The following is a 26,772-nucleotide window of genomic DNA, read 5'->3' as shown; positions in this document are numbered from 1 at the left end:
GAGATATTCTTGGGTACAATTCCTAGCTCTGTCGTTCATTGGTTGTATGGCCTTAGGCAAATCAGTTGATGTTTTAAAACTTCTGTCTTTCTTCTGTAGAATGGAGATCATAACAACACCATGGAAATGCGGAGAGGGTTAAGTAAGATAACCCAGCACAGTGCCAACCTCACGGTAGACAGGAGATCCATAAATGAGAAATTACTATTATTATTATATATTGTTAAGAAAAATTATTCAAAATTTAGAAGTAAGGTGCAAGGTTGACTGCATGTCAGGCAGGCTGGAGCAGCACCCACCAGATCCATTAGAGAGTTATTTCCTTTTATAATGAGATTATTCATGCCTTGATTCATGCTACTGTTTATCAATGATTAGAGCCCTACTCCCAAAGTCATAGGTAAAATTTTATAAATCTGTTAAAGAGGCAAGTGATTTCTGTGTGGTAGAATAAACCCAAAGGTCACAGTTTTATTGCTCAGTAGGAAATTAATCAATTGTGTATCTAACCTAGTAATCTTCAGTCTTTCAGCATCAATATACATTGCATCTTGAATTCTTTTTGAACCATCTTTACCATCCTATTGGTTCTCTCATTAATTTACATTAGATTCATTATGGAAAATTATACTTTGACAATGTCTATGGTGGTGCATGCTTGAATGAGTACATATCTTTAAATAAGTGGCTGGTTCCACTAATTAAAATGTGAAGATACCCCCTCCTTCTAACCTATTTTTGCATTTCCATGGAATCTCTGAGGTCATAGTAAGAACTAGAGACTGGGGGGAGCCCAGACTTTATCCTCTGTTTCCTGCTAAAGGCCAGTGGGCTTTCAGCCCAGCTTACAGTTGCACCAGTGCTTACCTTCTCTGGGATCCTGTTCTTTGTCCCGCTGCTGGTGAAGTAAAGGAAGGTCTTCAAACCAACCTTCTGCCTGCTGTCCACTCTCCATCTCAGAAACAGGCATCCTGAACAGTTTCATGTTTAAAATACTTCTATCCTTAATATAAGCACATGGAATGCTTAGGAAAAATAAGCAAAGGATGAATTAGAGTGTTCAAATTCTTAAAAAGTATTGTCAGGTCCCCCGACCCCCCCCCCCAACCCCCATTACCCTTCTTCCCCACCTCAGTCTCCATCCTTCATTTAAGTATAAATGAGCCCGCTCTCCTTTCAGCTAACTTCTTTTCTTTTTTTCTCAAACTCTTTGAAAGTTCCCTTGGGAGTTTCAAAGCATCCCTTCCAGCCACTACTCTTTTATTCCCAAGGGTTGAGTGATTGGGCCCTCTGCCCTCTCTGAGAAAGGTGTTAACTAGCCTGCCATTCAAGTTACCCCAGACCCAGGAGGCTCTTTTTACTGTGGAAGGAAGCTCTAAGCTGGTGTCTCTAACCTCAAGGTCCAGCCACCTGGCGTGACATTCTACTTTCCCGAGGAAAAGTCAGTTGAGGTCATTGCCTAACAGAACCTGGGCCTGACTGACCTGTTGAGTATCGAGAAGTGTGGGGAGGAGGTGTGGGTTTTACAGTGCTGAGAGTGGGATGGGATGTGTGAGGGAGGGGGCAGAGTCAGTGTCTTTGAAAAGGCATAGGTTTCATTGTAATTTTATCCTTGGAGCATGTTTAACAATTAACATTTTTATTGTATACATTACAGAGAAATAAGTATGACACATAAGCATGTGTGCTGGTGATGCACTGGAAATGCAGGACCTCCCTATGACTGTGTGGGGTGGGAAGTGGAATTACTGGAATCTCCTGGAGATAGAAGATTTTTTATATACATCAAAAAGGGACATGGATTTTTTAAATAGTTGAGAAATGTTGTGGGATTTTTGAACAAAGCCTTAGTTAGCATAGCTCGAATCCTTCTATCGCTCCAGATCCTCAAAGGGATTTCAAGTAGCCTAACCTACAATTTTCCAACCCAGAAAAAAAAGTCAGCTGCAATATGCAAACATTTAGAAGTTATTCAGGTTCCCTCTGGAAGGTTTTGTTTCTTTGTTTTTGCTTTTATTTATTTATTTGGCTACAAAATTGCAAATAATATAGGTACATTTAACTCAGTGTGTTCTGACAAGTAATAAACTAATACTTACAATGGTTCCTAATGGATGAAATATGGGTTATATCAGTGAGTGTGCATATACATACACAATATTATAAGGAAAGATTTATGACAACTCACTCACCAGTGGAAGATTATTTCAGAAAACATAAATTACCAGAGATCCAAGTAATGGCTTTCCCTGAGGGGGATTTGAATTGGATCCTGAAACTCTAAATTTAAATCTATCACCCAGACTTCAAGAAATATTGTAGTTATATATAAGATAGCACTACAGAAATGAAATCCAATGACAACAAATTAGTTGAGCCTTTTAAAAATTATTATCAGAATTAATGTTACTCTACTGAGCTAATTCTTGCTCTAAATTCAGCTTGTCTTCATAGCATCAAGAATCTGATCCCAAATGGATTTCATAAATAATCCCTTTTAATAAGTGTATCATGTTTCATTGAAATGTAAAAAGAAATCTCATATGGAGAACTCTAACAAAAAAGAGCTGGGAATAAGACAGCTTAATAATTGGTAAATTTTTTTCACCTTGCCTTCTTAAATCTGTGTTTCTACTGCCAACAAGATAGGCATATTGACATAAAAATGACCATTTTGTAGGACCTAAGGTCAAACCCACTTTAAATACCAAGTTATTTATGTCTTTACAGACTCATTGATCAGTGTAGACGGCCACTTGTGATTCATCTGTTCCATCATTCCTAAGCATGAAGTTAGTTACAGGAAATAATTACAGAAAGTTCGTTTTCGGTTTTTTATTAAGAACTAATGGAGAATAACATTTAAACATGCTGAGATTAAAATGCATTCTGTAAATGATTTCCTTATCAGAAATCAAATCCTGTATTATGTCTTCAACTATATAAGCTGAATAGACGTCTTTTAGCACCTGACTCTGCCCTTTCCTGGCTGTAGGCTGTTAATTGGACCTTTTTTCCCCTGTTTTCTCACATATAAAATTGGGGATAACAATTGCAGTTATCTCACAGAATTGGTGAGAGAATTAAATGAGCTAATATGAATATGAAACCATGTGTCTGGCACATAAAAAGGGCTCAATAGCTGTTATAATTATCACCGTTAATAAATTCAAATGATTGACAAAGTATGATTGAGACTTTGAAATATGTCTTTTAATCCATATTTTGGTATTTCTCTCTTTCCAAGTGCATTTTATTTGGGCACAATGTAGCCATCACATTTGCACTGTATGTAAATCCATGCCATAAAATAAGCTGTTATATATTTGGTTTAGGGGCTTAAAAGGGTGCTTCCAACTGTTAAAATTACTCAACTTCTTTATGAGGAGACAGGAGAAAAAGAAATAATGTCTGTTGAACAAGTACACTGTTTTCTTTTTTTTTGTTACTGTTTTATCTACCGAATGGGCAGTACTCCCTTTGGAAGAGCTGGTGGGAGAGGGAAATGCCATTTAGAAAGCATACAACACAGGCAGCATGGCAAAACACTAAAGTTCTGAACTGTCAGCTTCCAGGGTCCTTGAATGGCCAAATGACTCTTATTTTCCTAAAAATATTCTAAGAATATTTTCTAACAGCAATTTTAATAAACTGAGTCACTCACCACTGTGATTTAACATCTACTGTATCAGCTATGTCTGGCCAGCCCTGCTGTCTTCACATTTTTTCTTTATGTTTATTCTTAAGCTTAGCAACTAACCAAACATTGAGTGGAATATCAATATTTAAAAGTAAAGTGTATTAATAGTTTACTGTTCCACAGAGTGAATGAGTTTGTACAGTTTACATTTTTATACTTCTGTTTTATCTGTGATGTTGTGAATGCATGAAATTTTGCCCCCCCCCCCCCCATTATGTTTCACAAGCTTTCAAATACTGGCAAAAATGTGTCTTTGTGTGTCTTTCGTTCACATAAGAGATTATTATGTTAAGTGCTGGTGAATATAAAAATGTTAAGAACAGGAGAACGATTTTAATAAAGAATCAAAAACTAACAACTATGTTAACAAGACAGTTGGTTTTCTTAAGGCAGTGAACAAAATTAAAACTCCCCGCCTCCCTCATGTAAATAGTTTTCTTCTGACGAAATAGCTATAAGCCCGTGTTTCTGGACACAAAACTGTTTTAAAACACTGCTGACTTTTACCTAAAGCAAATTTTAAGCAAAGTGTTTTATTTTATGCCATTTAAAAATTCTAAAAGTCATCTGTTTGCGGTCATAGAATTACTGTTTTTGTTTTGTTTTACTCTGGAAAGGCTTGAAAATATTTACTCTAAACCCATTTTACCCATACGAAAAATATTACCATATTTTGGAAGAGAACGTGACCATTTGTCATTGCGGGCATCAGATTGGTCTAGGCAAGGGAAAAGTATTTAGTGTTTTTGCATCAGCTCTTGGTTCTGAATGGCGCCTCTTCCACCCATCAGAGAACCTTTAGAGCTGGCAGAGTCTTTAAGATCATTATTTTTTTACCCTCAGTTTACCGATAAGAACCTGAGCTCCAGAGAGTGAGGGACCTGTTTAAGGTGCAGAGCGCTCCAGATAAAGTGCAGGATCCTTCCTCAACTTCCTTGTTGTGGAGGCTGCCTTCTACATGCCATTCTCTTTTTCTTATGATCCTCACAAAGATCATTTCGAGTCTTTCGCAAAAATGACTGGAAAATTGGGGCTTATGAGACGTTTTCCTCGCTTTCTCCACGTCCCCAGCCGACGGCGGAGCCGCGGTGCTGGAAGAGGCAGCCGAGCAGGGGCCAGCCTCCTTCTCCGGGAGAGCGGGTGTTGGCTCCCGCTGACCACATCCCGCAGCCAGAGGCCCGGGCCCCAGGCCGCGTGATGCGGCCCAAAAAAGGTGCAGCAACGCACGTGGCGCCCCGCCGGCGCCCGGGTCTCGGCGTCCAGGCCTCGCGCGCCACCGCCCAATCGCCGCGGCCGCCTGGCGCTCGGACCGCGCCCGCGGGTCGCAGGGAGACTGGGGGCCGGGAGCCGCGCCGCCCGCCGCCATGCGGTTCCGGTTTGGGGTGGTGGTGTCGCCCGCGGTGGCCGGGACCGGGCCAGAGCTGCTGGTCGTGGGGTCTCGGCCGGAGCTGGGGCGCTGGGAGCCGCGCGGAGCCGTGCGCCTGAGGCCGGCGGGCACGGCGGCGGGCGCGGGGTCACTGGCGCTGCAGGAGCCGGGCCTGTGGCTCGGGGAGGTGGAGCTGGCGCCGGAGGCGGCGGCGCAGGACGGGGCGGAGCCGGGCCGCGTGGACACGTTCTGGTACAAGTTCCTGAAGCGCGAGCCGGGAGGAGAGCTCTCCTGGGAAGGTACGGGGAGCTGCGCCGGCCCCGAGCGCCGAGCGGGGCCTCGGCCTCGGCCTGGGGCGGGCCCCACAGTCCCCGCTGCGGCTTCCCGGGCGCACTGCCCGGCTGGGCCGCCCGAACGCCCCGGGCGCCCCGGGCTGACGCTGCGCAGCTGTCGCCGCCAACAGCGCCTCCTGCTCCCGACTGGTTCCCTAGATTCAGGCTGTGTCCCCGACCTCCCGCCCCTCCGACCTCTTCACCACACAACCCGGACGCGCCCAGCGTCTCTCCCCCGCGCCCGCGGCGCGCTCGCGTTCCCCCGCCCTCCGCTCCCGCTGCGCGTCCCGAGCGGCCCGGCCCCTCCGCTCAAGGGTTCGCGCCTCAGCTCTGCCTTAGTTGTTTCTGTGCCCATTTTCTTGTCCTAATTCACTAAAAAATGGCCCAACCGGTGAAGCTAAACTTTTCGCTAGTCCAAAAACCACATCGTGCTACTTAATTTTTTTCCCCATCTTCGTAGAGAGTGAGTTAATGCATTTCTCTCTTTTTTTGGATTAAAAAAAATCCCAAATAAATGGCAGTTGAGATAATGCTCTGATTTCTGGTCTGGGGACATTTATTGTCCTTTGTGTTGCCATATCAGAATAGAAAGGTACTCTCATCAATTATGCCCTTCTTTACAGGGTATTACTATTAGTAGTTTTATATAATTTTTTTCATAAAAAAGTAATGTCTGATAATCTTAATAAAAATTAAGATGGCTAACAACAAAGCTCTCCCCCTTTCCCAGTCCTCCTTTTCTATTTTTAGTGTTTCTGATATTCCTCCCAAAGTTCTGCATAATTTGCTTATATTATTATTTCTTTAAGGTATCAACTTGAACTTTTCTGTTTTTAGATTTTCTGAGAGTTATATATAATTTATTAAATTATTATTATTATTAAATTAAATTCATTAAATTATTATTATTAAATTAAAATATTGACAGCTGCTGATACCTGTAAAATTAACCATCACATTTGCTATGAAATATGAGGAATTTAGCTCAAGTTTATTATCTCTCCTCCCTGCTGATTTTTATTTTAAATTATATATATGGAGTTGACTGTTGACTTTCTATTATATAGAAAGTTCTGTATTGTACTTACGTTATATAGAAAGTTACTCCTATATAAAAGGATAAGAATAGCTCACCTGCACATTCCTTTCCTCCCTACTTGGGTTAATCATTATTTCTCCATTAAGTTCTATAAAATTCATACTCTGTTTTATAATTGTTACTACACCTTCTTGTTTTAGACTGATAGGTTGGTTCTAAGAATTGTAAGTTAACAAAGAGCATTATGAGAAGCAGCAAAGCCAGTGTTTAAGAGCAGTGATTATAGAGCCAGAATTCCTGGCTTCACCAGCCAGTGTGTGAACTTGGACAAGTCACTTAACCTTCCTGTGCTGTTGCTGAAAAGACTAATCTGGCTAATAAATCTAAAGAGCTTTGAGTGGGACATATTAAGTGTTAAATAAGTGTTAGTTATTACTATTTTTGCTATTATGGTTAGGAAATAATTACTTAGTACAGAGCCAAGTAGTGCAATTAGACTCATAAAAAAAAGAAATATAATTCTGATATGAAACCTGTGTACCAGGAGGAAAAACTCTCTTCTCTTACATAATAAGTCATGTTCAGATTTATTTAAAATGACATTTTACTTTATATTTGGGTGGTGATGCTCTTCTACACCTTGTTTTAATATTTCTAGTTCCTTTTTTTTTGTACAAGTTCATACTATCTAGTTACTTTAAAAAAAAAAAACAGAAACAGCCCATTTATCCTCAAAATTACCTAGCTTAATTGCCCTATTTGATAAATACAAATTCCTTACTTTTTGAAGGCATTCTTTTCCTTGAAGAACTGGGATATTCTAATTTGCACTGATATATAACTTTCTGAGCACAGCTATCTGGGACTTTTATTGTTTTTTTCATTGAACTCCTGTGTTAGTTGTATTGTTTTGGATTCCACATTTTTCGCTTTCTTAAGTACCTTAATCATTTCATTGGATTGTATCCTCAAATAACTTTGAGGAAATAGTAAGTAGGGAGTCCTTATAAGCCTTTCTTTTGCTTTCACACTTGATTAATCATTTGGTAGAGTATTTTAGTCTCAAAATAATTTTCCTTTTGAAGGCACTGCCTCAGGAGCTTCTAGCATCCACTGTAGTTAATAATTCTGATGTCAAACGAATGGCGTTTCTTTGTAGGCACTCACTCTATTTTGTTTTTTGGTTTTTTTTTTTTTGTTTTTTTCCTCTTTTGAAGCTTTTAAACTTTCCCTTACACTACTTTACCAGGATATATCTGTCTTTTTTGTTGTTGTTCATATCACTGACAATTGGTTGACTTTTTCAATTTCAGAAACTGTTTTTTTCAACTTACGGAAATTTTCTATTTCTTTATTTCCTCCTCTCTGTTTTTTCTGTTCTTTCCTCTGAGATGTCCTTAGCCATATGTTGTCCCTTCTGCTTTTATGTGAGTATCTCTTAACTTTTCTCATGTATTTTCCATCTTTTGTTTGCATAGATTTCCCTAACTGGTGTTTCCAGATTACTATTTGGTTTTTATTTTATTTTTTAATTTATTATTATTTTTTAAATTCTTTGGTAGGATTTTTTTCTTTTTTCTTTTTTCTTGAATTATAGTCAGTTTACAATGTTGTGCCAATTTCTGGTGTACAGCATGACATTTCTGTCATACAGATTCATACATATATTCCTTTTCACATTCTTTTTCATTATACATTACTACAAGATATTGAATATAGTTCCCTGTGCTATACAGTATAAACTCATTGTTTATTTTATATATAGCAGTAAGTGTTTGCAACTATTTGATTTTTAATACTAGCCATTCTATCATTTATTTCTTACTAGATTTTTTTTTATTTTTGGCAATCATATTTTTAATCTCCCACATTTTTCTGTTATTCTCTGATTTCTTTTCCAGAGCTTATTTTTCTTCCTCTGTGGATTCTATTTATACCTGAATCTTTATGAGGACATTAAATAGAATTGATTAAAAGTTGTTTTTGCCTTGCATTAACTTTTTTTTCCCTTCTGTAGTCAAAATTTTTTTAAGCTAAAGGTGTTCCTTAAATATCTGGTAATCCCACGGTGACCATTCGTTTTTATGAATAAAGGATCTGTTGATTTATACAGGCAGCTGTGCTGGTTTCCTGTTGAAGTTGCTTATGTTTATCCAAAATCTCCTCTAAATGAGTGGACACTCATGGCATACTGTGTAATTTGGCAGATTTTGTGGAGGGGAAAGTTTCCCTCCTTACGGTTTGTGGCCGGGGCTCCAGCAGACTCCAGGTCTGTATCATTAGCGAAGTAAAACCAGACCAAACCAACAAGCACTTTACTGTGGGGAGAGGTTTTCAGTCTGTTTTATTCCTGAGTGGAGTTAGCTTTTTCTCTTGCCCCCAGGTCTGTTGGTGGGTCCAAGGACATCTCAGGATCTGTTGCACTAGATCTCGAGCCCCTACACCCATGCTAGGGCCCTTTCCAGGAAATCCCTCCTGTGTTTAGAGCAAGCTTATTTCATGTTGGGGACAGGGTGGGGTGGGAGGAGGCAGTGGGAAGCCTTTCCTTCTGCTCTTCTCCAGGTTGGTGTCTCTTTATTTGTTAAGTCTCTTCTTACATGTTGCTTTTTCAAAAGTGTTTCCTAACTACCTTCTTATCTTTTCTCCCAGCTCCTGGTCCTCTCCTTATATCATTACAGTTTAAACTCAACATTAATTTATATTGGCTTGGACTCTGGTTGCAAGTGATTAAAAACTGAGTATGATCAGGCCTAAAAAAAGAACTATTATTAACTCGTGGAATCAAACTGAAGATGGGTGGGGTCCAGCCTCCTTCCTCACTTGCCCTCCAGCCTCTCCCCTCTCCTCACACTGTTGCTTTCCTCAGGTACCAGCTTCGTTCTCTGAAGCTAATAGACTCTACCAAGCTAGATTCCCCAGTGGGCTGCAGGCTTACATACTTAGAATCAGAGAAGAAAAAGATAGCCTTCCCTGCCAGCTTGAGTTAGAAAAATCGGGGGGGAGGATTAGAATTCACCTTGCTGGAACCACTCTTGCCAAGGAAGTGGGAGTGCGATGAGCATTTCCAACAACAAACACTTCTTGAAGTAGAGAGGAAGAACGCTCTCCCAGCCCCAAGAAGTGTGTGCTGTTTCAGGAGCAGTTTGGAATGTAAGTTAACAGAAAATACAACAAACAGTTCCTTAAACAAAGAAGGGTTTTCTGCTGTGAAAAATTCACAGGTACGTGATAGTGGTGCTAGTCCACAGCGCACAGATGTCAGGTGAGGGGCCGTTGCATTTTATTTTCTTGGCTTTTCCCTCAAGGCAACCGCTGCCGCTCCAATCATCACACCTGCATTCAGTGGAATAAGGGAGGAGAGGGAAACATGGAAGCGTGAGCCACGGGTATCTCTTTGTATCTAGAAAGCAGTAACTTTGCCAGAACACTTCCCACCTCTCAACACACGTACGGGTACACCTTGTTGTATTGCACTTAGTTAAGCCTTTGCAGATATTAAATACAATATTTATTTGTTTATTTGTGTAGTATATAGCTTCTTTCCAGACTGTGACCTCTATGAAGATAGGGACTATGTCTACTTTCTTCACCCTTTTATATTCTGTGATTGTAACTGGCACATGGTAGCTGCTCAGTAAATACTGGTTGACTGACTGAAGCACAAAGAGAAAGATGGAAGTTTTTCTTAAGTATCTGTCATGTGCTAATTACTTCTTAGGTGCTTTCAAGTAGCATATCCTTTGTCCTCAACAACAACACTGTGAGAAGGAAGATATTCATTTGCCTGCTGTGCAAATGAGGACGTTGAGGCTTTCTGCAGAGTGTAATCTGCAATCTGTTATTAATCTCATCCAGTGAAATTTTCTTTTCAGATATTGTATTTTTATCCTCTGAAAGTTCCATTCAGTACTCTTTTGCATATTTTCCTTTTGTTCTTATTTAGTTTATGTTTTTCTTTAAATTCTAGATCACATTGAACATGCAGCTAGAGTCTTTATCTTCTAGTTCCCTTATACCTGTTTTATATTTGGGTCTGATTTCTACTGACTAATTTTCCTATTGGTTATTAATAATACTTTTCTGCTTCTTTTCATGTCTCCCCAACCCCAACATAATCGAGCTTTATTTGTGTATTTTATTTTTACACATTTTGGACCATATTGCATGTATATTTAAAAATTTAACTGTGTTTGGAATGGTTTTGGATTTACAGGAAAGTTGCAAAGATTGTACAGAGTTCCCATATACTCCATACCCAGCTTTTTCTATTGTTTACACTTTATATTAGCATGATATACTTGTCAAAATTAATTAACCAATGCTGATACGTTATTATTAACTAGGGCCCATACTTCGTTCAGATTTAGTTGTTTTTTTTTTTTTTTAACAACATACCTTTTCTCTGTCCACAACACCACATTACATTTAGTCATCATGGCTGTGTTGGTTTCTCAGACGTTAGTTGTTTCTGAGATGACTGGTAGTTCTGAGGATCTCATCAAGTATTTTGTAGAATATTCCTCAACTGGGATTTTAATGGTGTTTTTCTCATGATTAACCTGGGATTATGGGCTTTTGAGAAGAACATCATAAAGGTCAATTGCCTTTCTCATCACATCATATCAAGGGTACATGCTATCCACATGATTTACCTCTGTTGATACTGACCTTGATCACCTGGCTGAGGTAGTGTTTCTCAGTTTTATCCCCTCTGAAGTTACTCTTTTCCCCTCCCTTTCAATACTGTATGCTTTGGAAAGAATTCATTGTGTACAGCCCACAGTTTAGAAGTGGTGAGCTATGCTCCACCTCCTTAAGGGTGGGGTAAGTACATCAATTTTTTAAAATTCATCTGCATGGGGGATTTATCTTTTCTCCATTTATTTATTTATTCAATCACTTTTTTTTATTTTGGTATGGATTCTTAGGCATTTATTTTATACTTTGTGTTATAATCCCAGTATTTATTTTTTTTATTGAGGTATAATTGACATTTAACATTATATTAGTTTCAGGTATATAACATAATGGCTCAATATTTGCATATATTGCAAAATGATCTCCATAGTAAGTCCAGTTAACGTTTGTCACCATATGTAGTTAGAAACTTTATCTTGTAATGAGAACTTTTAAGATCCACTCTCAGTGTACCTTTAAAATATGCAATACAGTATTATTCACTATAGTCACTATGCTGTACATTACACCCCTATGACTTATCTATTTTAAAACTGGAAGTTTGTACTTTTTGACTTCCTTCACCCATTTTGCCCACATTCCCATCCACCCTCCACCCCCACCTCTAGTATTTTATTAATTTTTTTGCTCAGTTTGGTCCACCTTTGGCCACTGAGAACTCTCTCAGTGGTTCCAGCATCTCTTTGAGATGCCCCATCGTTATGTGTGTGGTTGGTTGGTTGGGTTTTTTTTCTTTGTTTGTGGCTCTTTTTTACTTTTTGGTACTGCGAGGTGCTCCAGTCTCTTTTTCTTCTTTTTGTACTTCCTGCCCTCACACGAAAATCAGCAATTCATCCAAAGAGCTCTGGTTTGTTTTAGCATAGAATCATGTTAGAAACCAAGATCTGGGCACTAAGTATGCTCCTTGTTTCTGGGATATTGCCACCTGTAGGCCCTCTTGGCCGACAGAACAAAGACGTATATATGTGCATGTACACGGGGAACAGATACACTGCTTGTAATATAAAGTTCTGTGAATTATGGCAAATGCAGTCATACCCAGTATTATAATATCATACAGAATAGTTTCAGGTCCCTAAAAATTCCCTTGTCTTTTGTCTATTCAATCCTTCCCCAGCTTCAAACTTCTGGTAGCCCCTAATCTGTTTACCATCTCTATAGTTTTGCTTTTGCCAGAATGTTATATAATTTAAATTAAACAGTGTTGAGGCTTTTCAGACGGACTCCTTTCACTTAGTAATATGTGTTTAGGATCTACCCATGTCTTTTTGTGACTTGTCAGGTAATTTCTTTTATTGCTTCATAGTATTCCATTATATGGATGCCTCATAGTTTATCCATTCTATTGAAGGACATCTTGGTTGCTTCCAGATTTGGTGATTATGAATGAATTTTCTATAAACACTGACATGCAAGTTTATATGACATGCATATAAACCTAAAGTCTTCAAATCAGTTGGGTAAATACCTAGGAGTAGGTTTGCTGGATCATATAATAAGACTATATTTAGCTTTATAATAAACTGCCAACCATCTTTCAAAGTGGCCATAGCATTTTTCATTCCCATCAGCAAGGAATGAGAGTTCTTATTGCTCCACATTCTCATCAAGTGCTTTCGTTCATTTTTAAAAAAAAATTTTAGCCATTCTAATAGGTATGTAGTGGTATCTCATTATTTTAATTAACAATGCCCTAATAGTAAATGTGGTTAAGCATCTTTTCACAAGCTTATTTACTACCTGTATAATTGGATGTTGGCTCAGATCTGGTCTCTCTTTTTCAGTTGGGTTGTTTGTTTTCTTATTGCTGGTTTTTTAGACCTCTTTGTATATTTTGGATACATGTTCTTAAGAGATATGTGATTTGTAAAAATTTCCTCCCAGTCTGACTTGTCTTTTCATTCTTCTAACATTGTCTTTTATAATGTAAAGCTTCTAATTTTAATAGAGTTCAATTTACCATTTCTTTCTTTCATTGATTGTGCTTGTGGTTTTCAGTCAAAAAATTCATCTTCAAATCTAAGGTCATCTAAATTTTCTCATGTGTTATCTTCTAAAAGTTTTATAGTTTTGCATTTACATGTAGGTCTGTAATCCATTTTGTGTTAAATTTTATGGATGGTGTAAAGTCTGTGTCTAGGTTTTTTTGTTGTTGTTTTTTATTTGTTTATTTTCTTTTTGCATATGGACATCCAATTTTTCCAGCACCATTTTTTACTGGTTTGAGTTACCTTAATTAAAAGTAGGTCAACTAAAAAAATATTTGCATGAGTCTATTTCTGAGTTCCCTATTTGGTTCCACTGATCTATGTGTCTGTTCTTTCACCATTATCACACTGTGCTAATTACTGTAGCTTTATACTAATTTTGAAATAGTGTTATGTGAGTCCTCCAACTTTGTTCTTCAGTATTATGTTGGCTCTTTTTGGTCTTTTGCCTTTCATATACATTTTGGAATCAATTTTTTGATACCTACAAAATAGCTTGTTGTGATTTCTGTTTGGGATTGCATTGAATCTAGAGATCAAGTTCAGAAGAATTGACATCTTAATATTGAGTCTCTTAACATATAAGCATGGACGGTACCTCCATTTAATTAGGTCTTTTTGACTTCTTTTATCAGTGTTTCGTTATTTCTCCATTTACAGATTGTGTATGTTTTGTTAGATTTATACATAAATTTTTTGGGGGGAGTGTTGCTATTTTAAGTGATGTGTATTAAAAAACTTTTAAATTTTCAATTTCAATTGTGTATTGCTGGTGTATGGGAAAGAAATGGACTTTTATATCTATCGATTTTTGTTTGGATTCTGGACGTTGTAGTTTTACATTGTTTTGAAGAAAGTTTGGCTTTTTGCTGACAGTTAAGTTACTTACGGATTAGTTGGTTTCTTTTGAGGTTTATCTTGAAGGTTTATAAGGGCACGTCTGCTATAGCTTTTACTGTAGGGCTAGTTTAGTCCCACTACTAAGCAATGATCCTCAGATGCTCTCTGCTGAATGCTCCATTACTCTGTCTGCTGGAAACTCGGATGTTTCCCAGTTCTGTGTGAGCACTGCCAATTCTTTGGCTTACAGTTTTCAGAAATTGTTCTTTTCTTGCCATTTGTTCTTTGTATGGCTCTGTCAAATTCCAGTTTATGCATCTACAGGTTGGCATGAAGCCAAAGAATATGAGACCTTTATGCAGATTTATGGACCTCTTTCTCTGCATGGCTTTCTCACCTCTGGAATTTGGCCCTACAAATTCTAGTTGCTTTGTTCTAAACCAAATCCAAACCCAAATTTGGAATTCTGTTTCCTCTGTCAGTGAGACAATTGGGTTCTACTTGGGATTCAATCCCTGTGTAATGGTTCAGAAATTCTGTATAGGCAAAAATTCATGGCATTCATATTGTTCATCTTGTTTGTTTTCTTTCTCTCAGAGATTACAGTCCTGCACTGCCTTTTGTTCAACATCTAAAACAGCTGTTTCATATACTTTGCCATTTTTCCCTAGTTCTTGCTTTTACAGGCAGAAGTCTCTGACTGATTTTTAAAAGTTTGCAGGTAGACATTTTTACAGCACATTTTAAAAAATTTTGTGAAACAGCAATTCCTTATTTTGTCGTTTAATTTATGTCTAATTTTTTTATGTATTTGTGTATATACTTAAAAGTATATGTGTGTATATATAGAGACACACACACACACACACACACACAAGTCTAACCTGTATCTTTCTTGTTAAAATTAGGATATTTTCTTTGGTACTATCTTCTTTCCTGCTGAAGATCCCTAGCTCTCTAATTATAAAGTGGCATTAAATTTTGTTTCCACTCAATTACACTCTGAATTAGGCTTCATAGTCTTAGATTTTAGTGGCCATAAATTCAGCACTCTAATTATCACTATTTTTTACTCTGCTTTTATTCCTCTCTGCAAACTGTAATTTATCTTTATTTCATATTACCTTCTGTGTCACAACAGTGATTGTGTTAGAGTAGATTGACATATTAACATTTCTAATCCTTAAATAATCTATTATTATAATTTAAGAACATTAAGCAAATCAACTTGCAACTTTATGTGTTTAAGATAAGGCATTAGTTTACTAGGGCTGCTGTAACAGAGTACCATGGATTGGATGATTTAAGCAACAGAAATTTATGGTCTCCTAATTCTGGAGGCTCAAAGTCCAAAATCAAAGTGTCAGCAGGATGTGTTTCTTCTGAGGTCTGTGAGGGAAGGATAGTTCTAGGCCTCTCTCCTTGGCTTGTAGACGGTTGTCTTCTCCCTGTCTCTTCACATCTCCTTCTCTCTATGTGTCTCTCTGTCCTAACGTCCTCTTTTAATGAAGATACCAATCATACAGGAATGGAGTACACCCCAGTGCCCTTATTGTAACTTTATTGCTACTGTAGAGATACTCTCTTCAAGTAAGTTCACTCTGAAGAGCTAAGGATTAATTAGGGCTTCAACATATGACTCTTAGGGGACACAACCAATAGTAAATCTTTTCTAATATTCACTTCATTTATCAAATTGTTCTTTACATTCTGAATGATTAAAGAAGGCTATCATTTGTCACTAGGCGAGAGAGATGGCTCTTTGTCTTGGTACCAGAGTTGGTGCCACTGCTTCCATACCAGTAAGCTCATTAAAATGTTTTATTATTCCAAGATGATCATCAATTTGAGTTTCATTATGCAGCATATTTTCTCAGTTTTCTGCTCTAATGGTGGGATCACAGGCCAGAGCCAGCTAGCTGAAGTCTGTAGAACAGTCAGTATACAACAGAGTGAGAACTTAACATTTTTAGTTCTATGACCTTCATGTTTTTAAATGTTAAATCATAATGTCACATTAACATAGAGCTTTATCCTGAATTTTAGCTAATAAACCATACAGCATCAGAGGAATGGTAACTTTGAAATCATTTCCTTTCTCAGTTTAGTTGTAAAAGGCTCTGTTTCTGTGAAAAATAACAAATCATCATTTGATCTGTTATTGCCAAAATTTTTGTATATTTGTAAATTTTATTAACTATTTGTACCTTTGGGAAAAGTTAGCGTAACATTTACATTCATGTCTTTTGCCATAAATTACCAGTTTATTACCATCTTTATTGAGTGCAGTCACTAAAAATTTGTTTGATGAGTGACAGTTGTTATCCAGAGCTGGAGTAATTTGGACTCCTGTACACAGGAAACTGTATATTTGGGAGTTATACTGTTATTTCCATGATCTTAGATTCAGAACTATTCTATATATCACCTGTTGAATTCTGAGGTTGTGCAATTCTGAATGTTGTGTAAAAGACCTTGGTTTAAAGTATTTAACACTTACTAGTTCAGAATAATTATGAGGAAGAATTGAGTTAATATATATGAATATTCTTTGTAAATGGAAGTGATAAATATTTTGTACTAAAAACATTGACAAGATTTTGTCATTGGCTTATTGATGTGGATTTTTTTGTGGTTTTTTTTTTTTTTTGGTGACATTTCACATTTTATTTACAACAAAGGAATATCCTGTAAAAATGTTTATTAAAGAAGTTCTTTACCCTTGAGTTGTGTATACTTTTTTGCACAGACTTCTGTCTTTACTTAATCTGTTTAGAAATTTGAATCTGAAACTGTCACTTGGTAACATTATCTTTTGATTGTGGTTGAAGAGGTTTTATTATTTCTCAGAGAGGGGTACTTAGAATTAGTTAGTGGATCAATCTGATTAGATGTGAGCAGTGTAGAGAGACATAATCCAAATCAAACTTAAAAAAAAGTAACTCTTCTACGTAGTATGCTATTACAAAGGGAATAAGTGCCATGGAAATAAAAATGTACTATTATCATTAAACCTCAAATTTTAATATTATTTAAAACCTTATTTTGGTATTAGCCTTTGAGAAAGGATCTCTGTTACTTTCTCTCCCTCAATTAAGAAAGAAAAAGCCCTAACAAATCAGAATTGGTATTTTATTTATTTATTCAACTTATTTAACAAATAGGTTTGAGGCTCAGTTATCCACCAGGAATTGTGTTAGGTGTTGGGAAACAAAGACGAAAAATTCACAGGTCTTGTGTTTAGGAGACATATTCTAGCTGAGGGGAAAAAAGGTTATAGTCAAGTGGGGACTGTAACAGCGATCTAAGACTCAACATGCAGTGTAGTGGAGGAAGCCCATCCTAGTGGGAATTCAGGAAGGGGGGAGGGGTTAGGAAAGTCTTTACAGAAGGGGTAGTATTTTGGACTAAGTATTTAAAGAAGAATCGGACCATCCCTCATTTATTTTTTCTGTAATTATGGAAATAAAAACAAAGTTACTTTAAAACATCTGCCTAATGTGCATCCAACTGGCTCTGACTTTATCCTCCATGAATGAGAATCATTGTTTTACTAAAGTGAGAAGGAAAACACCCAAATCTGAGGGCTCAAAGGCATGTAAGCCTTTCAGCCTTTTGTGGAGAGGCTCGCCGGGAGTCCTGGAATAAGGGGTGAGCTGTAGGAGTGCCAGTTTTCTGGGTGAAGGAACCCCGAGGGAGGTGCTGTAGGGACAGCAGGTGGGAGGGTGGACTGGGGTCTCAGGAGGCCACTGTGGGATGCTGAGTAGGGCTTTCTTCTTGGAACCTAGAGGACTTGGGCAGAGATAGCCTTTCTTCCTGCGCTGCTCACTTTCAGCCATCTCTGTTGGCGTCTTTTCTTTTTCTTCAAATGGAACTCAAGTAACGCTCTGGGAATAATACACATTCACCAGTGTTTCTCAACCTGATTAAGTATTAGGATCACCAGGGGAGCTTTTTCAACATACAGATTCTTGGGTCAGTCACAGACTTAACAGAATCTCCAAGGATGAAATTGGTCTATTAATATTGTGTGCAATTCAGTGGTTTTTAGCATATTTACAAAGTTGTGTAACCATCAACACCAATTCTCCAATATTTTCACTGCTCCGAAAACAAACCCTGTACCCATTACTAATCAGTTCCATCCTCCCACCCACTTCCTCTGCCAAACACTCAGGTATTTTCTTTCTCCATGGATTTGCCTATTCTGGGTATTTCATATAAATGGAACCATATAATATGTGGCCCCGTGCAACCAACTTCTTTCACTTAGCATAATGTTTTCAAAGGTTTAGACATTGTAACGTGTTTCAGAACTTCATTCAGTTTTATTGCTGAGTAATATTTCATTGTATGGATGTACCACATTTTGTTTATTCGTTTATCATCCCATATGATAGATGGGTTATTTTCACTTTTTGAATAATGCTACTGTGAATATTTGTGCACAAGTTTTTGTGTGGATATATGTTTTTACTTTTTTTTAACTCATTTTTAATTGAAGTATAGTCGATTGAAAACGTTACTTTCAGGTGTACAGCAAAGTAGTTCAGTTATACATATACATATACATACATACATGTATATTTTCAGTTTCTTTAGCATTACATCTCCTTACAAGAAATTGAATATTGTTCCCTGTGCTATATGGTAGGTCCTGTCGTTTATTTTATATATAATAATGTGTATCTGTTAATCCCAAACTCCTAATCCATCCTCCCCCCCCTCCTTTTCTCCCCTGGTAACCACAGTTTGTTCTCTATGTCCATGTTTCTGGCTTGTAAATAAAAATTTTTTTTTTTTAGATTTCACTATAGGTAACATCATATGATATTTGTCTTCCTCTGTCTGACTAACTTAATATGATAATCCCTAGGTCCATCCATGTTGCTGTGAATGGCATTATTTCGTTCTTTTTTATGTCTGAGTAATATTCCATTGTATATTTATACCACATCTTCTTTATCCAGTCATCTGTCAATGGACATTTAGGTTGCTTCCCTGTCTTGGCTATTGTAAATAGTGCTGCTATGAACACTTGGGTGCATGTGTCTTTTTGAATTACAGTTTTCTCCAGATATGTGCCCAGGAGTGGGATTGCTGGATCATATAGTAAGTCTATTTTTAGTTTTTTATGGAGTTTCCATACTGTTCTTCACAGTGACTGCACCAAATTACATTACCACCAACAGTGTAGGAAGGTCCCTTTTTCTCCACAACCTCTCCAGCATTTATTTGTAGACTTTTTAATGATGGCCACTCTGGTGTGAAGTGATACCTCATTGTAATTTTGATTTGCATTTCTCTAATAATCAGCAAAACTGAGCATCTTTTCATGTGCCCATTGGCCATCTGGATGTCATTTTGGAGAAATGTCTATGTAGGTCTTCTGCCCATTTTTTGACTGGGTTGCTTGGTTTTTTGTTTTTTGTTTTGTTTTGGTTTGTTTTTTGATCTTAAGCTGTATGAGCTGTTTGTCTATTTTGGAAATTAGTCATCCCTTGTTGGTCACATCATTTGCAAATATTTACTCCCATTCTGTAGATTGTCTTTTCATTTTGTTGATGGTATGCAAAGCCGTACAAAAACTTTTAAGTTTAATTAGGTCCTATTTGTTTATTTTTGCTTTTATTTCCATTACTTTTAGAGCTGGTTAAAAAAAATACTACTGCGATTAATGTCAAGGAGTGTTATGCCTATGTTTCTGTCTAGGAGTTTTGTAGTATCCAGTCTTACATTTAGGTCTTTAATCCATTTTGAGTTTATTTTTGTATATGGTGTTAAAGAATGTTCTAATTTCATTCTTTTCCATGTAGCTGCCCAGTTTTCTCAGCACCACTTATTGAAGAGACTGTCTTTTCTCCATTATATATTCTTACCTCCTTTGTCATAGATTAACTAACCATATGTGTGTGGGCTTATTTCTGGGCTTTCTATCCTGTTCCATTGATCTATGTATCTGTTTTTGTGCCAGTACCATACTATTTTGATTACTGTAGCTTTGTAGTATAGTCTGAAGTCAGGGAGCATGATTCCCTTAGCTCTGTTCTTCTCTTTCAAGATTGCTTTGGCGATTCAGGGTCTTTTTGTGTTTCCATATGAATTAAAAATTTTTTATTTCAGTTTTTTGAAAAATGTCATTGGTAATTTGATAAAGATGGCATTAAATCTGTGTATTGCCTTGGGTAGTATGATCATTTTAACAATGTTGATTCTTCCAATCCAAGAACATGGTATATCTTTCCATCTGTTTGTATCATCTTCAGTTTCTTTCAATACTGTCTTATAGTTTTTGGAGTACAGGTCCTTTGCTTTCTTAGGTAGGTTTATTCCTAGGTATTTTATTCTTTTTGATGTGATGGTAAATGAGATTGTTTTCTTAATTTCTTTTTCTGGTATTTCATTGTTAGTGTATAGAAATGCAACTGATTTCTGTATATTAATTTTGTATCCTGCAGCTTTACTGAATTCATTGATGAGCTCTAGTAGTTTTCTGGTAGCATCTTTAAGATTTTCTATGTATAGTATCATGTTATCTGCAAGCAGTGACAGTTTTACTTCTTTTCCAATTTAGATTCTTTTTATTTCTTTTTCTTCTCTAATTGCTGTGGCTAGGACTTCCAAAACTATGTTGAACAAAAGTGGCGAGAATGGGCATCCTTGTCTTATTCCTGATCTTAGAGGAAATGCTTTCAGCTTTTCACCACTGAGTATGAATTTAGCTGTGGGCTTGATGTATATAGCCTTTATTAGGTTGAGATATGTTCCCTCTATGCCAATTTTCTAAAGAGTTTTGATCATAAGTGGATATTGAATTTTATCAAAAGCTTTTCCTGCATCTACTGAGGTGACCATATAGTTTTTATTCTTCAGTTTGTTAATGTGGTGTATCACATTGATTGATTTGTAGATATTGAAAAATCCTTGCATCCCTGGGACAAATCCCACTTGATCATGGTGTATGATCCTTTAAATGCATTGTTAGAGTCTATTTGCTAGTAATTTGTTGAGGATTTTTGCATCTATATTCATAAGTGATATTGACCTGTAATTTTCTCTTTTTGTGATATCTTTGTCTGGTTTTAGTATCAGGGTGACCGTGGCCTCATAGAATGAGTTCCAAAGTGTTCCTTCCTTTGCAATTTTTGAAATAGTTTCAGAGGGATAGGTGTTAACTCGTCTCTAAATGTTTGATAGAATTCACCTGTGAAGCCATCTGGTCCTAGACTTTTGTTTGTTGGGAGTTTTTAAATTACTGATTCAATCTCAGTACTGGAAATTGGTCTATTAATATTGTCTATTTCTTCTTGGTTCAGTCTTGGCAAACTGTACCTTTCTAAGAAATTGTCCATTTCTTCTAGGTTGTCCTTTTTGTTGGCATATAGTTGCTCTTAGTAGCCTCTTATATTCTGTGGTGTGTTTTTTACTTTTTTTGGGTATCTACCCAGAAGTGGAATTGCTGAATCATATGGTAACTCTACTGTTTAACTTTTGAGGAACTGCCAAACTGTTTTGCAAATGTTGCAGCATTTTAACATTCCCACCAACAGTGTATGAGAGTTTCCGTTTCTCCACACCCTTGACAACACTTGTTATTGTCTGTATTTTTTATTTTAACTATCACAGGGGGTGTGAAGTGGCATTTCATTGTGGTTTTGATTTGCACTTCCTTAATGGCCGATGATGTTGAGCATCTTCTCATATGCTTATTGGCCATATGTCAATCAGAAGATATATGTAAGTGTGTGTATCTTCTTAGAGAAATGTCTCTTCACATCTTTCTATTCATTTTAATTGGGCTATTTGCTTTTAAGATGTTGAGTCATTGAGCCCATGTATTTTAAAATTTCACCTCAGGTGACACTGATGCAGATCTTTGGATGGGTAATAAGTAACTGTAGGATAGGCTGCTGATAAACCTAACTTGGGCTGAACATTGAAGCTTTTACATTGAAATGCATGAATTGGTTTTGTATAGTGCTTTACTTTGTTGTAAACAAGTAAGGCAATATAGTTTAATGCTGATTTAATGGGATTATCTGTTCAGTACATTTATCCTTCCTTGGCCAACCCTAATATTACTATGTTCATCTTTCTGTGCACTGCTGCTAAGTATAAGTGCTCTTTGAGCTTCTTTACTCAGATCATGTCTCATATTAAGCTATGTTCTTTCTTTGGAGGACCTCCTCCAATCCCATAATCCCATGATGATACAGCTCTGGCTCTAATCCCTCTTCTGGGCTCCAGATTTATATATTCTTTTGTTTATAAGATTTTTTCATCTGGATACCCTGCAAGTACTTTAAACTCAATATATTCAAACTTCAACTCATGATCAACCTTTGCAAAGCTGCTTTTTCTGTATTCCTGATTTAAAGACACCATAGTTTAGTCATTCAAGTATATGGAAACATGAGAACTCCTTAGGCTGGGCTGCCTGCATCATGAGCCCCTGGGGTATTTTCCTAGGCCACATCCTTGAAGACTTTGATTTAATAATTTTGGGATTGTCCAAGGAATAGGAATTTTACAATTTCTCCAGGTACTTTTGATAAGCAACTGGCTTGGGAGACCACTGTGTGAGATTCTGCAGTTGAAATATTTTAATCCACACCCTCCTCCTTTTTTATGTTCATTTTACTGCCTCTGCGGTAGCTTGGTGCCTTGGCATTTCAGTGGCCTTCTACAGCTCTAACTCATTTGTGTCCCTTCTCTATTTGTTCCTTCTCTATGCTGCACTGCTATCTTCCTAAAGTACGGATTGAATAATGTCACATGTGTGATTAAAAATTCTCTGATGATTTCTTATTTCATATAAAATAAGTCTAAACTTCTCAGTATGACCTTTTATGTTCCTCATATTTTGGCAGTTACTTACTCTTTTTTTTAAAAAAAAAATTAGTTTTGCCGGCACTTTTCCTGCCACTTCCTAAAAACAATCTGTTTCAGCTACCTAGACTCTTATTTTTCCCCAGTATTTCATGCAACTCTTTGTTAGTGCTGTACCCTTTTCCTGGATATCTGTCAAAACTATGGCAGTCTTAGATCTGTGACCAACCATGCTGCATTATTCCATTGGCTTGGGTGGGGTAATATGAAAAGTCAGAGATAGCCTTTTCAAATAATTTATATTTATTATACAATTCTTATATACAGCAAATGATTATATAATATAAAATTATTGAATCTATCTAAACAAAACCTTCTGATTAATGCACAACACTCACAGATGCATGTAATATACATACTTTGGATTAGGGATACAGGAAATTAGTATCTTACTCTCTAGGGGGTGTCTGCCACAGTCCACTGGTGACATTGTAGGTAAGGTTGCTTCCTTTTTCTCTGGCAGCTGGCTAGGTCATCAGCATTGATTAGATCAGTATGAAGGCTTTCATTTTAGAGCTTCTGGTCAGAGACCTAACCTTCTGACATTAGCAGAGGGAAGCACATATGCAGCCCTCCTGCTAGAGTACGTGTTATTGAGCAAGGAAAATAGCGTGCAGTTTAGGGAACTCATGTATTTTGGTTATATATACAGTTAGTGCAAATACTGGCTCTGTTGCCCCTATTCAACTGGTTGTGGGTTTTACATATATGTGAACTAGGCAATTGTTAAGTGTTGATGCTAGATTCAGTTTGCACACATCTGGCTCTGATACCCCCACCCACCTGGCTATAGTTTGGTGTATATGCACATTAAGAAACCCTGCCCTGTTGCTTCTGATGAGATGTGATATCCTTCACTGAACACAGGCAGCTTCTATGAGTCTGTACTGATAAAATGCTGAGTCTAAAGCTGAGACATAATTCATACTCACAAACATTCTAAATACCTTTTCTCTTTCTACTTGTTTAATACATTCTCATCTATATCTCACATATCTGAAGCATAAATATTCCAAGTCTCTAGCTTTCTGTGAGAATCCTTCCTTTTGATATTTAAGTTAAATTGCTTGAGTTCCCATCCACATGTTGACAGATCTGATCTCTTTCCTCTGTGTTACCCAGAGCCCCCTTTTCTCAGTGTAGTTGTAAAAGCTGGGGTGTGGCAGATTTTAACCAATATCTATGTCCTCTCCCCATGGGAGGATTATTCTTCTTTGTCCCGTTGAAGTGTCTCTTTGTCATGTGACTTGCTTTGGTCAATAAAACATAAGAGGAAATGATGTGTGTCACTTCCTGTTACTTTGCCTCACTCTTTTCTCTCCAGCAAGAGGTTGTTACTGTTGATGTTTCAAAAAGTGATTGCTTTGTCTTATGGTCCCACATGAAGATGATGACAAAGTGAAAAAGAACCCTTACTTAGCTGATCTACAATGAGCTCTAGCACGGGAGAGAAGTAAACCTTTGCTCTGCTATGCCACTGATAACTTGGAGTTGTTATCACTGTATGTCCCCAGGATCTGAAACAATGCCTGACATTTGGCAGGTGTTCATTAAATACTTGATGATTGAATGAATTTGAACAAGGCACTTTCTAGGTGTCTCAAACTAGCATAGTCATACTCTCTGTCTTTCCATCTTTGCTGTGGTCCTGGGCTAGTGAATCTGTAGCCCAGGAAAGACATACACCATTGTCTCAAAGCAATAATTTTTCTAAAAAACATTTGAGGAAAAAAAAATTCTATTATTTTCTAATTAAAACAGACATGTATATGATATGGAATAGAACACAAATCTCACAGGAATTTTAAAAGGAAAAGTACAAGAATTTTCATGACAGCAGGGTACTGCTTTAATCGTTTTCTGAGACCCCTTGGAAATGTTTGAGAAGCCCTGATGATCTCCGAGTCTCACTTTTTTTTCCCTAGAAAATACAGGGTTCAGACAAGGGTAGAAATGTCAGAGGCTCTAAAGGAGGGGCTGTGTGGTGTCAGCAGCACTGGCCAGGGAGCCGGCAGCCTTGGGCTCCAGTGCTTGCTTTGCTGATAGAGAAGCCAAGGACTCTGTCCAGTCATGTCATCTGCTAGATCCTCAGACGCAGGAAAAGTTGTGCTCACATGTCTGCCTCTGTCCCACTGGATTTTTTTTTTCTCGGTGGGGGGAATAATATATTTTAAAGTATTTTGAAAACTGTTAAGCTCTGTTATTCCAGTTGAAAAGTGGTATGAAAGTCTTGTAATCTTTCAGATTTGAAGTCTTTCATTATACTTTAATTCCACTGGATGGCAGTATTTCACTTGCACGCCACTATAATATTAGGGTTTGTATATAATCTCATAGAAAAGAATTTAATCACCATCTCATTTTCTTACAACCTTATCTTTCCCCTTTCCCTTCCCAGGCACTCCCTATCTCCCAAAACAATTCTGAGAAACTGTTACCATTCGTTTAAAAATGATTTAATGACATAAATGTGAGGACAATCACTAAGACCTAGCAATTTATACAGAACTGTAGATTCTTTCGGGAAGAAGTGTTAGATAGCTTAATTTTGCTGAGATGTAGGTAAATTACTTCGATGTAGGCAAGTAAAATCAGTTAAGAAGTCACCTACAAATATCTTGTCATTGGCTTTTTTTTATAAATGCTTTAACAACTTATTTTTTTCAAATAAACTCGTGTAGTCATTTTTGACTGATAATGCCACGTGCTTATTTTATCCTATGTATCATAAGATGATAAAGTTGTTATGCTGAATCCTTTGATGTCTGTGACATGTTTGTGAAACACTTCATTATGGTTCCATATCAGTTTACTTTGTGTCATACTCTTAGAAAATTAATTCTACAGGGTGAGTTGAACAAGAAAAGTATACTTATAAAGCTTGATAAGTTTTTCCTCCCTGACTTCTGTTGATATTAAGGCTTCCATATAAGTGGTGGTCCAGGTCTACTAGTGTTCCCTGTAGCAAGAAAAAAAAAATCAAGATTCTTTAGCAACATAGTGGATTGCTAGTTTTCACTTGTAAGGAGACCATCAATGCAGTTTTAAAACTGCAGTAATCACTGGATTCTATACAAGAGAAGGTAGCTGCTTGGAAAATTAGATTATTGAAAAGTTGCTTATAAAATGATGTTGCTAGAGAAATTATTATTTTTTTGATGGCTGACATTTGAAAGAAAATTTTAATTGTTTTGTGTCAAATACGTTTTTGTTGTTTTCAAGGAGAAAAAAATGTTAAAAAAGATAGATGTCTAAATGTAAGTTGATATGTTAATGACAATTTCATCTCTTTTTCTTATGGTCATAATTAGGAACCACATTTCCTCTCTTCTAATATACAGGATAATGATAAGCTGTTTCACTGTGTATGAACATTTGAAAAACTTTTTGTGGAAGATAATCTGTAGCTTTTTAGTGATACTCCAAAGGACTTACTAATGGTATTTCATTAGTACCATTGATGGTATTTCATCATTACATATTTTAAATAGATTTAAAAATTGCTTTAGAAGTTTTACCTCATGAAATATCAATCCTCATTTGTGCAAGGGGTAAAAATGGAGGAACAGAGTATCTTAGTTAAGGATTTTAGAAAAATCTCACCATTTCTTTGTCCACAAATTAGAAAGTGACTGGCTGGCTAATAGATTAGTTTGGTGGATCCATTGTAAGTTGAACAACTGAAACTAAGGTGTTCTGATTAATAAACCAGTGGGAACATGAGGCATTTCACAAGTCACTTTATAATAGGTCCTTTCCTGCCAGATCTTTTTATGAGTAATTTAGGAAGCATGCTTGTCCAATTTCCTATTGAGAGAAAACCATGAGAAGTAGTTTCTGTTTCATTTGAGAGAAGCAGTATTCAACATATGAAGTCTCAAAGACAGGAATAAACCAACAAGAAGAAATTAATAAAAGTC

General features: G+C 37.1%; 1 protein-coding gene across 4 annotated transcripts in view; it reads left to right on the top strand.

The window, feature by feature from the left end:
• The window catches only part of EPM2A (EPM2A glucan phosphatase, laforin), a 96,922-nt gene that overhangs the window by 11,564 nt on the left and 58,586 nt on the right, over window positions 1-26,772 (top strand). For 3 of the 4 annotated variants that reach the window (XM_072965980.1, XM_072965981.1, XM_072965979.1), the window contains exon 1: window positions 4,949-5,365. The exons of the other annotated variant lie outside the window; for it this stretch is intronic. In XM_072965980.1, the coding sequence (XP_072822081.1) occupies window positions 5,065-5,365 (301 nt within the window). In that variant the 5' untranslated portion in view covers window positions 4,949-5,064. Of the gene's footprint in view, window positions 1-4,948; window positions 5,366-26,772 lie in introns of those variants that run through there. 4 annotated transcript variants of the gene reach the window in all.

This window comes from Vicugna pacos, chromosome 8 (genome assembly GCF_048564905.1).
Source record: "Vicugna pacos chromosome 8, VicPac4, whole genome shotgun sequence".
NCBI lineage: Eukaryota > Metazoa > Chordata > Mammalia > Artiodactyla > Camelidae > Vicugna > Vicugna pacos.
Note: the sequence above shows the minus strand (reverse complement) of the source record. Positions and strands in the feature narration are given on the sequence as shown.